Source organism: Trichogramma pretiosum, unplaced genomic scaffold (assembly GCF_000599845.2).
Source record: "Trichogramma pretiosum strain Unisexual culture from Peru unplaced genomic scaffold, Tpre_2.0 scaffold106, whole genome shotgun sequence".
Classification (NCBI taxonomy): Eukaryota; Metazoa; Arthropoda; class Insecta; order Hymenoptera; family Trichogrammatidae; genus Trichogramma; species Trichogramma pretiosum.
Window position 1 is genome coordinate 171,086 of NW_019641619.1, and position 14,718 is coordinate 185,803.

The 14,718-nt window shown below is 38.7% G+C and overlaps 2 protein-coding genes across 3 annotated transcripts in view; one reads left to right on the forward strand and one right to left on the reverse strand.

Moving 5' to 3' along the window:
• LOC106657188 (zinc finger and BTB domain-containing protein 41-like) overlaps positions 1-3,060 on the reverse strand; it is a 9,471-nt gene extending 6,411 nt beyond the window's left edge. Inside the window, exons 1-3 of the mRNA XM_023458794.1 lie at positions 2,977-3,060; positions 2,792-2,903; positions 2,657-2,719 (exon numbers count right to left, since the gene is read on the reverse strand). Coding sequence (XP_023314562.1) covers positions 2,657-2,719; positions 2,792-2,903; positions 2,977-3,011 — 210 coding nt within the window. The 5' untranslated portion in view covers positions 3,012-3,060. The remainder of the gene's footprint in view (positions 1-2,656; positions 2,720-2,791; positions 2,904-2,976) is intronic.
• Positions 1-14,718, forward strand: part of LOC106657189 (ras guanine nucleotide exchange factor P-like) — a 42,244-nt gene that overhangs the window by 14,247 nt on the left and 13,279 nt on the right. Inside the window, exon 1 of one of the 2 annotated variants that reach the window (XM_014378568.2) lies at positions 7,654-8,299. The exons of the other annotated variant lie outside the window; for it this stretch is intronic. Within the exon in view, the coding sequence (XP_014234054.1) occupies positions 8,166-8,299 (134 nt within the window). The 5' untranslated portion in view covers positions 7,654-8,165. Of the gene's footprint in view, positions 1-7,653; positions 8,300-14,718 lie in introns of those variants that run through there. 2 annotated transcript variants of the gene reach the window in all.

Genomic DNA, 14,718 nt, shown 5'->3' on the forward strand with positions numbered 1-14,718 from the left:
TTTTTGATGTGTAACGTCTTATGGCTCGTTGGGTAGGCTAGTGAATCCGTGAAAAACGAGCGAGCGAGCGAGCGCGATAATCGTAGGTTTTTAGTCTCAGTAGCGTCTGTTTGCTTCTCGCGCTGTGATTGGTCTACGCTAGGCAGTGTCGAGTGACTGCTAGTTCGCTTCTGCTGCGACACGCACAGCACGGGCGAGCAGTACTCGACAGTCAGAGCTCATTTCTATGAAACGTACAATGTAGCGTTGTGTATCTCTGCGTCTCTGTCTCTCGCTCGCGCGTTGCGTTTTTACGTGTGTTGATCGGTCAAAATTATTAAAACTAAATCGAAAATTTGAATTAAACTTGAATTCGTTTTGAAACGGAACTTAATGTAAGTTGAGGCCGCGCAAGCGGCCTCGACACTCAATAAACGAAATCACAATTAATCGGAAGGTATTGACTACAGAATAAATCGAAAAATCAGTTTTATTAAAATTGAATCAGTTTTATTAAAACAAAATCAGCTGTATAAGAACAGCTGTAAGATGTGTAACGTCTTTATGAATATTAAAAATAGAATTTAACATTAAACAATTCAAGTAATTTTATCAAAACAAAATGCGAGTAATTCGATTTAAAAAGTTCAAGTAAATCAATTTACAATAGAAAAAAAAAGTAGCGCTGCAAGATGTGTAACTAAAGTCACATTTAAAGGTAAAAAATAAAAAAAATAAACAAATAAAATAAACCAAATAAAACGAAAAAGTACTTGACGTTGCACTTCTGGTGTCCGAGCATATTAAACAAAAATCACCAGAAGTGCAACGTCAAGTACTTTTTCGTTTTATTTGGTTTATTTTATTTGTTTATTTTTTTTATTTTTTACCTTTAAATGTGACTTTAGTTACACATCTTGCAGCGCTACTTTTTTTTTCTATTGTAAATTGATTTATTTGAACTTTTTAAATCGAATTACTCGCATTTTGTTTTGATTTAATTACTCGAATTTTAGATAATTTTTTTTATTTTCAATTACCTGAAAAAAAAATCGGATATCGCCAAAATCCTCGGAATCGTTAGCCGCAAAAAAGCTTGCACACAGTACTGAGGTAGAAGCTTTGGTGTAGCTTGTGTTATGTGCAGCTAACTCAGCATAAAAGATGAATTCAACGCTCTCGACGATTCAATCTGCTACACTGTAATGACAATTTCAGCAGTTCATATTTACGTTCTCGAGTGCATATCAGGTGGATGTTATTTTCAAAAAAAAATTGATTCATTCACTCACTTTGTGAGTGGGATCGTCAGCATTGACACGAATGTGTATTGCGAGAAAGCGTGATAGGATACCAAAATTAGAGTTAGCCAGCTTAACGTAAAATTACGAAGATCCAGCGACCGTGCTAAATAATTGATTTATGTTCTAAGATGCACATGGTATGTTTTTTTTTCAATTGAAAATTCATATATTATCAACATTTTTATTTTAGCTTGGACGCAATTTTTATTTTTAAGTACAATACAGTGAGACAAAGTAACACTGGAGGAATCTATTGTATAATAAATTTAAATTTTTAGATTAGTTTTTTTTAACAAATAAATTTAATAGTACATAATGATTTGGAATAAAATTTATCCTAGTATTTTATACATTTATTCGGACATAATGCGCGAGCGATGCCCCATGTCGATGTGAGCTCTGAGGCTCTTTTTTTGTCCGAAAGTCTTTTCGCACGTCTCGCATTTATGTGTGATACCATTATGTGACGCTTTCACATGTCTCCGGAGAGCAGATTGATGCCGATATATTTTTTCACAAAAATCACATTTATAAGTGACACCATTATGTACTGCATTGATGTGATTTTTTAGTTCATCTTTTCTGCGGAATTTCTTTTCACATTCATTGCATGAATGGGTAATACTGCGGTGCACTGAATCGACATGAGCTTTAAGAGAACTCTTGTATGTATATTTTTTTTCGCATATAGTGCAAGCGAGAGTGATGGCTCCATGAATCGACTCAATATGGACTCTGAGATCAGACTTGAACATAAATTTTTTTTCGCATATATCACATGTGAGTTTGATACCATTATGCACTGCGTTAATGTGCACTTGAAGATAATTTTTTTGTGTGAATGACTTTTCACACGTGTGACATGTATGAGTCATTTTATTATGTACCGAATCAATGTGGCGTATGAGATTACAATTTTGTGAAAATATCTTGTCACATAAATTACATGCAGATGAAATTTTTTTATGCACGGAATCGATGTGGTTTTTGAGACGATCCTTTCGTTTGTATGTCTTTTCACATATTTCACATGCATAAGTAATTGTGTGATGCACCGAGTCAATGTGGCGTTTGAGATTTTTCTCATTTACAAATGATTTTCCACACGTGTCACACTTGTGGGAGTCACCAGTAAACATCGATCGTTTGGCAGCATTTCTTTTTTGATTTCGTTTGCTGGGTTCACAGTCAAAATTTGCTGCTTCGTCTTCCAAAATTTCTTGCTTCACTACTTCTGCAGTTTCTACTTTAATTTTGTTTAAAGTTTCACGATCATTGATATAGTTCATATCTTGCCAGTGATTTTCAGAGTAATCCTCGACTTTTGTAACTGCTAGTAAATCCACCTTGAGCTTCTCGTCTTTACATTCGAACTCGATTCGAACGTCGTCCAGTTCATGTCCATGATGTTTGTTAAATTTTCGAAGCACTCGAGTCTGCAACAAAATTTGAAATACATCAAACTTTTCGTCCAAAACTATTACAGTTGTATAATTATCAACACTTACTGAATCTTCTCGCAGAAACTCGAAGTTTTGAATCTTTCCAACTGACGATGTCTGGTCGATTACTTGATGATCGTTTTCATGAGAGGACTCATCACAAGGTTCTTCTTTGATTCTGAAATAATCCAATGATTTAGTATCATTATGTCGCATTTTCATGCTTTTCTTTTTATAAAATCAAAATTTACCTGATGGCACAGTTGAATGTATCACTCGATTCCATGTTGCTCACTCAGAATTTCGTTTGCGACTAATCGTACTTTCATAGTATTACACATGAAATTAACGAGTATAAATATTGACTAATCATAATACGTAAGTGTTGTACTCCCTGTAACCAAGCAATGTACGATCATTGCGTATTATTTGAGAAATCAAATTTGGGATTGTTTTTCTATAAAATATATTTTACCACAAGGAATATTTCAAAAAATGAATTTCAATCGCCCCGAGCACTCCGGTAAATAGTTAGTACCATCAAGCATCGATCATTTATTTAACCAACGAATTACAGCTCGGTTTCCAAAAGTAAAGAGAAAAGAGCAAAAATTAGCATCGTGTCGTCGAGCGAACAAAGCACAACAATGCACACACTTACGCACATGACGCATATAATGCCGCATGCATCGCACACACATCGTCCTCACACACCATAATTTGTACCACATCGAGTCAATATTTTACTGAATTATTGAAAAACTTTTCATTCGTCCGTGGCTCAGCAGCTGTTGTAGTTGAGTTTTTTTTTCATCTCCCCCGCGCGCGGTGTATATCCTTTGTAATCCTAGTCTGCAGTAGCAGTGCAATTCTGCCGCAAAACAATAATAAAAGCCAACGGCGTTTTTCTTTTTTTCCTCTTCTTCCTCTCTCTCTTTTTTTTCTCGCTTCTTTCTTCTTTACGCACAGCTTAACTCATGTATACCCGTCGATTACCTTTGCTATACCAAGTGCACGGAATTTAACGCTGCGTTTCAGGCAACTTGTTAGCCACGACGCGGCAATTTCGATGTGTTAAAAAAATAAAAAAAACCATTCTAGTGGTCGCAATATAATTTTCACTTGCTACTGCCAGTAAGCTGCTATAATAAATCTCTCTCTTTCTGTCGAGTCCGACACTTTGTGTCTTTGATCTTGTAACGCGTGTTCGAAATGCAATTGAACAGTGAACGTCAGTACCGATCTCTTGCCGATCTGGGTTTATCTACCTTTTTCAACCTTTCTGGTAGAAATGCTCAGCAATAATAATAATCTAATGACCAACTACTGATTAATTATAATGTTTTAAAATACATTAAAATTAATTGGCTTGTATTTGTTTATTTCTCTAATACAATTAATCTAGAAATATTAAGAGCATTTTAAATCACCTGAAAATGACAATTTCATGGCCTCAAAAAATTAAGGCCACTTTTCAATCGAATAAATACCTTTTTGAGCCTTTACCACCGAGATCCGCAAATCTGCAAGTGACAAAGTCAAAATAATTTTATAAGTTGAAGGCAGGGTTTTGATATTTTGTATATTTGAGTAAAAACTCTGTTAGGAATGCCATACGACCGTGACATGCAAGTATAGGTATATTATAAATGTAATAAGCACACTGAGAAAAAAAATTCATTGATTCAATGAAACGTTTGATTGAATACAATCTATGAAATAATTCATTCATCCAACAAAATATTTAATTGTTTTCATGAATCTTTGGTAAAAACAATTAAATATTTTGTTGGATGAAATAAAAAAAGATTATTTCAATGAAATTATTTCATAGATTGTATTCAATTAAACGTTTCATTGAATCAATGAATTTTTTTTCTCAGTGCATGTGTGCGAGGACGAAAATAGTATTGATACTATTGAGAGAGAGACAGGAAGGAAAGTCGCTTGTGCACATGGATACGCTGTCGAACACTCGCGTGAAATGCGACGACCACATAACAGCAGGACACGCGCGCAGTATGTTATAATATTTTTATGCACGCATAGCGTTGGAGAAGAAAAATGTACGCGTCATCTCTCCAGATACTTTTCTTCTTTTCTCGAGGATGTCACGAGCTTTTGTACAAATACTTCGTAAATCACGTTCGTAGTGCAGATATTTCATCGATGATATTATGCATAAATTGTCCAAAGATCGCGGATGTTTTCTTACGACTGATATAAAGGAATACATTGTTCTGTCTCTGAAACGTACTGCTTTGCGCAAATCTCGCAATGATAATTGCGCCGCGCTCGTTAAATTCTCACTTTTATTTTTATTCTTCTTCTTCTTTTTTTTCTATTGGTATTGTATATATAGCTACGCGCGTGCCTCGAGGCGTGTGTTAATTTTGTGCAACGCAACAACGATGCCATAGCAGCTATATATGTACTGTATGCACGATCTCTCTCGTAATAACGCGCCAATCAAACAATTACAAACGAGGTCTGGAGCTACTTTATGTGTATCTTGCATGTGTACGTGTATACATCGTGCGTTCGACGCACGAGTCACCGGCTACCAACGTAGGCTACTATATTTATGTGTTAATTCGGGTCGATTGTATACAGGAGTCAAGATCGACTAAAAAATTTTATTGATATTTTATTTGACATGAGTCGAAAATTCGAAAATCGAAAAATCTGGTAAAATTTGATTATTTTGCTTTTTGTATTTTAAAGCTCTTGCGTGTCTTTCGTTGCACTGCTTTTACCTCGTATAGGTAATTTAGTATGAATTCTAAACATAACTTATGACTTAATAAAGAAAAATGATTTATGAAAATATTTTTAAATACTTAAAAAACAATTAATGAAGCGACTATTCTGTTATAGTTATGTTAGAAGTATTGATAGCAATATTAATGACCTAACAGTTTCAACAAAATTAGACGAGTTTTCAATCACTTTAAATACAACAATACTTTAGACATTCGCCACTAGATGGCGAGTACCCTGTGAATCTGCTAGTGGTAAAGTCAAAATAACTCTATATAATTACGCATTTTGAGGTATTGAGAACACGCACTGCTTTAATGCCTTGAAACTACTCACAGTCTTATTGATACTATTTTTGATTATCATTTATGATTTTTGGATTTAATTATTTTGTACCCTGCTTCATTTGTGAATTTTAATAAATTCTCTTTCGAAGCCCTTTTTAAACTTTCTACATAAGTTAAGAAAGAATGAACTGATCTATTCTTCAATAAGGGAAAACTTTCTTGCAACTTTTTCATTTTGATGGTAATTTTTCCCGAACGATGATCTTTATCTTGTTATAAAAATTCAATCACAAATTTTGTTTCCTCGTCAATGTACTTGAGTGAACCATTTCTATTAACTTACTTTTTTGCTTCTTGTAATGGGTTCACAGACGCAGATACAGAAATGTTGGGTTCTGTCGGTACTGCATTCTCAATAACTTCGGGATGAGATATCGATAAAGGTGATTGTGAGGCACGTTCTACCGAAAAAGATTCGATTTCGATAATTGATGAATTCGGTGAGGAACTTGAATCTTTGGACACTGTGGATTCTATTCTTGATTCATTACCATTCGTAGAATGAGATGCTGATAATATTGTCGTCAACGAGTCAGCAGATACACAGAAGTTTGACACGATATCAATTTTATCAATAGTTGATTCGTTCTTTGTCAATTTATGCACAATATAAAAAAAGAAAAGAAAAATTAAATCTAAAATGTATTTTAAATTGTGGAACTAATTTTACATCGTATAAACGTAAAGTCGGAAATAAGATTTGTAATAATAGAATAAAGCTTTTTAACCCACCCAGGAATATTTGTTACAAAATTGAATACTCTGAATGATATGAGGAAGAGCGATTCGAGGTGACGGTAAAAGCATAATGAATTTATGGTTTCTCTAAAATCAAAGATGACTACATATTTGTTAATTACTCAAACAAGGATCTACTATAGTTACAATCGAACTTCACTTACAGCCCTTACAGTAAGTTCGTTACATAAGTTCGTTTGATTTTCAATTCTGCGTCTCTATCACAAAACAGGTCCAAAATAAAATGAAAATCTAAAATCCTTACAAATCAAACGGTTATTATTTATATGTGAATACATATAGATCGGACAAATTGCTGGAAAATCATACCATACGTACGCGGAAACGCGCGTCTCTCACGCACTGATCATTACAAATGTCCATAGAAAACATAACGAATTGGCGCCATCGGCTGCATAGAAATGTACATAGAAAGTATACATATGGATATCCAGTGCTGCAGTCCGCGCGTAAAAAACTTGTTGCGCAATCCTCTCCCGGCCACGTGCATATAACTCAAGGTGTATACATTATATGCATTTTCCAATTTGCCCTTAGCTCGAGGATCGTTTTACGCTCAACATTATACATACAATATGTGTTTGTGTGTGTGTGTGTGTGTGTGTACCATGTTGAATGATGATGAAACGAATGCTATATTTTTCTGTATCTTTTTATGTTATAAGTATCAATGACACCGAATAAAAATATTCATTCGATCTTTTAATTCATTCTAAGTAAAAAAAAAAGAAAAAGAAACAGGTTTGGAAGTATCCGAGAGACAGAGAGATATAGAGCAGAAAAAAAACCGCTTGATTAAGTACGTGTTTATCATTACGTATCGTACGATATATTGTACCGCGCTCACGATATATACTACCATACAGACGCACGCGCATATGAAGCGGTAGAGGAAAAATCGTGCGTCAAGTTTTTTTTTCATTTCAATAACACGTCAATTTCGGTATTATATCTACACCGCAGTCGCGAAACCAGCGTACATCATTAAAGACGTGTGTCTATGCTTACGCGGCGCTGCTCCGAAAGCAGCAGCAGCAGCAGCAGCAGTAGTAGTAGTAGTAGTAGTAGTAGCGGGACAGGAGTAGGAGTCGCTTAGCAGCAGCAGCACATGTGTCGAGATTGGAAAAGTGTGTTGTGCTGTTGCCTCTGCGCGGGAGTGGGAAAATCGAAACAGAAATTGTGTACACGAGAGCTGGTGTTATTTCGTCTATATTGAGCAGCTACTACCGCGCCATTCGCGCTGCGCTGGCTCGTAGTGTGTGCCCGTAAGCCTCGTGTGTACCTGCGCATACAAAGTCGTGTAATATAAGTTGAAGCAGTTTAGTTCGAAGTTTATCTCTCCTCGTGCGCGTCACACGATATAATTACGTATATGGTGCATGAAAATGTCATCAAAAGCAAAATCGAGTGATTGTGGGTTTATCACTTTATTGGTGTGTTTGATCGTCTGTTTCTCGATATGTAACGCCGATCGCGACAAAGACGACAATCTGTGATGTTTTTGTTCATCTTCGAGAATCAACAATTGTAATATACCGTTTGTTGTTAACCAAATAAAAAAAACACCCAACGTTATGAAGCTGTTGGGACGCGCCGTGGGCAAGGAGAAGCGCCAGAGGAAGCTGGAGGAGCAGAGGAGAAGGCAGCAGCAAAACGACAAGAAACACATCGAGTACATACCGATCGCTCATTGCTCCAAAATACCAGGGTAATTAGTCGTTAATTTTTTTTTTTTTTTGCTTTTTGCTTTCGAGGACTATTTTTGTGTCGGTGACGCAGTAACCTTGAATATTAAATACCCACGAAAATCGGTATAATCCGTGTAGTATACGTCGCACGTGAGAGAATTGTTCGTATATACGTCATCTCTAAATGTATATATCGCCGAAATGACACGACGCATGGCACATTGACTCACATGCATACTACACTCACGCGCATTCAGTGACTGATAAAATCTCTCTCTTTCTTTCTCGGCCGTTAATTACACATTGACAGATCATTCGAAGGTATGAATGTTCACTTTCCTAATGAAGATTAAAGCTCGCGCATCCGGAGAAGATTAGAAGTTCGGAAATGTTACACAATCTGCTCCTTTCTTTTTGTTTGACTTCTGCTGCTGCTGCTGCTGCTCCTGCTAGCAACATGAGTCATGCTTTTCCGGAAATATCAGTTTTTTTTCGTCTTCTTCTTTCTCTCGACACAAACCCGAGAGCTCAACGAACTTTTGTGTAACTTTACTCTTCTCTTGCTTGTCTAAATAGACAAAAAATAATGTTGCGTTGCATCGATCGATTTCAATTTTCGAGTCGCATCGAGAAAGTTGATGAGGATTATTTGTCATAAAACCAGTTGCACCAATTATAAAGGCATCTCTGCTTGGCTCGTAACAGAGAGTGAAACACGTATAAATCGTTAAAAGCGACGCTTATTCTAGAAAATGCAATGCTATTTGTAAAATGTCAATAAGAAAAGACACGAAATATGTTGATAAAAGAATATTATCATGCTGGAGAATTTCAACCTAATCCTCGTCTAGTTTATAAGTAAAAATTGGGCGACTCGAATATTTTCGTAACCGAGTGCAGCGTCGTTGGTCACAGTATATACTACTACAGTACATATATATACACCAACAAACGTCTGACACGCGTGTCAGAAGCACGTTGCCAGCGGAAAATTATTTACGACTAAACGGGTAGTATGTCATAAAATCGTGTAGCAATAGACAATGTGTCAGCTCGATTAGAATATTTAAAATTCTTAATAATATTCCTGAAACAATAGATTCTATATTGACATTTTCTCTATTTATCTCTTACATATCAGAATCCAACTCAAGTAGTTGCGGGCTCGTCTAAGAAGCAAATGCGCCATCTGTTGAATTTATACGGTACACACCCCGGGTTTCGTTATTATTACACAGCAATTGATAATTATTACGCATAGATAAAAAATATCTTGACATTACCCGCGTTGCCACTTTCCTTATATCATTGTATCCAGATTTTTATTGTTTAGTTTCAATTATATTGATGTTCATCCATGTAAGCAAAGTAGTAAGTTCGATGGTGCAATAATTCGGGCTTGTACATACTCGAATCGCCATGTACATGTGCATGGCCGCGTGTACTCGCGCTCGACTGCACCATTGACCATCGAGTGGATATTATAATGCTCGCGACACGCGACACTGCGCGTCCTTAACGTTTTGTTTCGCGATGATTATTACGTCGCCGTCGTTGTCGACGTCTCGACGCACACATCATTATAACTTATAAACGCTACAAGACAGTATAACGCACACGGCGTAATGGAAAATACAGCCGCGTGTAATAATGTGTGCGGTGACGAATATAATATAATGTATGTAAGTCAACGGGAAACAACAAAGGTAATAATAACAGTAAAGAAAAAAGTAACAATGTACGTAAGAATTTAAGCTCTCTCGCGAAACGAGGTGAATGTAAAAATATAAATCTCTATACGATATATAACTCGAGTTCATTGCTACGAAAACTTTGAGATCGACACGCGAATTTACCCGCGGGTGGTATAATACATACACGCCTCGTAATATTTGTCTATTTAAGCCCTACGTGTGTACGTATCTATCCAACTGAGGCGCGCGCGACTGTCGTTATCGGTCACACGACGATCGTATTATACAGTGTAATATATTTATTATCGTCGTCTCTCGCGCACGCGAGCGCGTCAAAAGAGCTAGAATTCAAAGAACAAGACGTTCGACGTTATTTAACGAGCTGCGACTCTACGCTTTTTTTGCTCGCGTCGAGATTGAATGAAATACCGGTGCAAAATCATCCTCTCTCTCTCTCTCTCTCTCTCTCTCTCGACACATTGTATAGTAGTACATTATAGTTAAAGGATCGTGTGAAGATGATGAGCTGCCCTCTATTGTGTAGTACGCGCGATCGGTAGACTGAGTCGCACGGCGGCAGCAGCAGCTTACCGGGCTTATTACGTGATATATACATGCGAAGAGAGAGAACCCTTTGACTCTCGATCTCTCTCGGGCGCGAGTGGAGTCCTCTTTTCAGTGCCTTGGCACAAAATGTGCATCGTGTGTGTGCACACCAGTGTGTATGGGTACTCCCGCCTATGTGCGCAGAAGTGTGTATGCACACATGACGTACTTAACCGAGCTCTCTCGCGCACACGAGTACTCTATATGTCTGCTCCTTCGTCGTCTTCTTCTTCTTCTTAGTCTACTCTTCTTATATATCCTGGGACCATGAGTCTCTCTGTCTCTACATGTATGTGTATGTACGAGTGCACACCAGTCTCTGCAGTGAAGTCGCTGCCTGCTGCTCTGCTCACGATGCACGTGTATGCGTATTACCGGTTTTCCCATAATTCCATTTCTCTGCTGCTGCGGCTCCTTCTCATACACATGCAAACTATATATATGTACATACATACACGCTCAGGTACATATAGTCGCGTATACAGCACAGGTACACTCTCTCGAGTCTCTCCCTCTTCTTTCCTTCTCTTCTTCTTCTTCTTCTTGGCGTACACGGTATATACGGAGAGCGAGAGCGAGAGAAAGAAAGAGACAGAGCCTCCTCTCACCGCAAGAGTCGAGAATGCCAACCTGCTCGCGCTTGTGTGTGTCTGCATATATACATGTAATCCAGTCCTGCTGTCTGTCTGCGAGTGTGTATATGTGCGTTTACGAACGGCGTTCCTCCTTCATTGTCCCGACCTTCGAGTGAGCCGCGCACACATTTACACGCTCGTATTCGTGTATATACATATCCAAGCGCGCAGACAGTGGCGAACCCTCTATAAAGTCGGGTTCTCGAGCCCTTCGATTCTCTGCGCCGCGTTAATTTCGTGATCGCAGGACGCACACGAGTGAAAATCGACTCGATTGCTTCATCCGATCGGTAGTCGCGAATAGCTGTATATACATATATAAAAATACACAGAACTACACAGAGATTTCTCGAGTCGTCGCTCCGATCGCGTCGACTCTCCCCGCAACATTTTATATATATAAAATAAAATAAGCGTCGTCGTCGTCGTCGTCCGTACTTCTGCCCTGCTCGCTGTGGCCTCTGGCGTTCGTATGTGTGCTGCCGCCGCCGATTCTTTGTTTAGTTTTACTCGGCTCGTGGACGACGAGTTCTATCCGACCATGCATACCTTCATCAATGGGTGAGTTCTATCTTGCATAAGCTTTCGACATGTGTGTCTGGTGCCACCATAATACGTAATAATATATTGCGCGAAATTAGCTTAACGATCTCGAGACTTCTTGTATGTAATATATCGCGGGTAATAAAAAAAGTTTAAAAGGTTTCGACGAATCGATATTATTACTTGTGTATCATATGCGGCTCGAAGACGCGTACAAAGACTCGACTCTTGTGTATGTACTAACGCACGACATCAATTGTTAATAGTCAATTTGCAACCGTTGTCGTTGGCAATTCACAAGGATAATTTAGCGCAACACCATACACAGCTTTAGCTAAGCTAGAAGAGCACGTGCAGTTGTTTACTCGGGTCAATTGAATGTATTTTAGCTTCTATTTTCCTTGTGTTTCTTTTATAACAATCTCTCTCTCTCTGGGATTAAAGTCGTACGTGCAAATATTTGAATGTCCTTTAAACGCACACACACACACACACATACAGTTACGTCGGCTACATCCTGTAATACATATAAGTGTGTACGTGTGCGCGACTGCATATATGTATACTCGCGGAATTTCGCCTTTGTTGCGCATGCGGACTGAGATCAACAGGCCAATCTCTCCTTCTTCTCCCGTGCGGGTTAAAAGGCTTCGTGTGTATAGTACGCGATATACGTGCACCGTGTGTACCCTGTGTGCTGCCGCTGCTGCAGCAAAAGTGGAGGCGGTGAGAGGTCCGTGTCGCGCGGTACACTGCACACACAGGCTCGATCGAGCACACTTGCGGTTGGTCCAAAGTCGTCGTCGTGTAGCTTCGTTTCGAAAACATCGGCTGCTGCTTTGCATGCACTGTACACTACTGCTGCACACCGCAAAAATTTAATAGATATTTCACACGTTATAATGTTCGGGGTATTCTGTGTGCGCGTACATTACATGTGCAGAAAATGAAGATGTGCTCCGCCGCGATTTCCCGTTTTACGATTGGCTCTATAGAGCGCCCCGAAGGACGAGAAAAAGAAAGAGAGATGTGCTTTTTGCGTTTAATCGATTTTTTTTACGCGACTTATTGGAAACTAACGCTCGCCCATAAATGGAGCGAAAAAAGGAGAAAATCAAATTTCTCCGAATATTAATCGAGACACGAGTGAGAGTAAATTTTTTCTAAACGAAGAAGAGAAAGATGACGTAAATATAGAAATAAATAGAAATTTTCAAAAACTAGGTAATCAACGTCAAAACTACGTTGTATACAAAACACATTGATCCAACACAAAACAAGACGCGTGACGTACAGAAAAGCAAATCACAGTCCCAAGTAAAACCAAATCAAATTCAAATCGACTTGTGTGTGAAAATATATCCACGTGAGAGCGCGTGAAAACGGCTACTCTATTCCGCGACCGTTTGAATAATGCATAGGAACTAAAAAGTATGCCACGGTAGCTTCTCCTATATAACTGTGTGCGTGTGTCAAACGCCGTTAAAACGTAAATCGGCGCAACAAGTTCAATCTCTCTCGTAGTTCATTAGCATCGGCAGGTAGAGCTAGATATAAAACAAAAATATTTAAGCTAGTTATAATTCAATGTCTAGAAGCTCGCTCGGGCTATTTATGCTTGTATTTTTTATTTCGAGGAACAGCATCGATCGACTCGACTTTCAATCACTGGACTGACTGGTTCATATAATTATTATAATTGTAACACTGCGGACAGTCGCTTGGCGCGTGTCATTGATTTAATTATACGAAAAAAAATCGCTTAAACGTATATCGTACCTGAAGGTCTACCTGTTGATGCACTGCTGAGCCTTTTCCTCTTTTCATAAATTTATCTTCCTCCCAAAATTCAACGACTCTCTTTATTTCGTCTCAGCAGCTGATTCAAAACACTCGAAAAAAAGCTCGCGGAACTAAATTTCAAATTTACGACGGGTAAATACGCGCGCTCTCAAGCTCTCTTCCTCGGAAATGTGCAAGCTGTTTTCACCGGACTCGAGATCTCTCGCTCTATCATCCTCGATGAAGAGGGAGAAGAAATAAAATCAAACGCTCGCAATAAGCCTTAAATTCGTATAAATACGTGACCGTATGTGCGCGTGCATAAGTGGCCGAATTCCGGCCGCTTGTCGTCGTCGTCTGCAGCCAATTACATTAAGGCCAGCTGTATCTGCGCATACATACACATATAGGAGCATTGTATATTGTGTTGCAGCCGGCACACACGCACACACACACATACTTACTCACATATAGTACACAGTAGCACGAGCAACAGTAGGCGAATAATATCATCCACGATCAGCAGCGCACAGTTGCTCACATGCTTTGCGGCGCGACAGCGCCGATCAAGAGCAAGAAGACATTTGTGCTCGTGTGTGTGTATATATGTGTGTTTGCCGGCCTACATATATATCTAGCCCATACACAATATATAAACTAAATCCGCGCGCGTCAGTCAGTCCGTTTCGCGTCGTCGTCTTGACTGAAGCTCTATAGCTTCGCGCGATATTTTTTGCGAGCTGCTGTGCAGCTGCATTTTTACAATATTATACATCGAGTACATAAACTCATCTCGTACCCGCGCCGAGCTTTCTACTGTGTCGTATCATCGTTTTTATAATACGCATTGTCTCCTCTGCGTGCGCGTGTGCCTGTGTGTGTTTAGCCGGTGTCACTGGCGAACTCCACTACATATTGTACACAACAATAGAATAGACCGTGCATTATAGATTTTATAATTTTCGGCCAGACTTACTACACGCAGCTTGGCACTACCACCGAATCGTTAATTATTATGAAATTGAAAAATCCACTGCCACGAAGGGGTGTTTACAAGTAAGGAATAACACAAATAATAATACAACAAGGGCTGAGTTTCGAGGTTATGAAGCTGTCGGCCGACTGTTTTGTTTGTGCTTTTGCCGGCTTTTCACCGGCCAGCCGCCCAGCGGTGTCTGC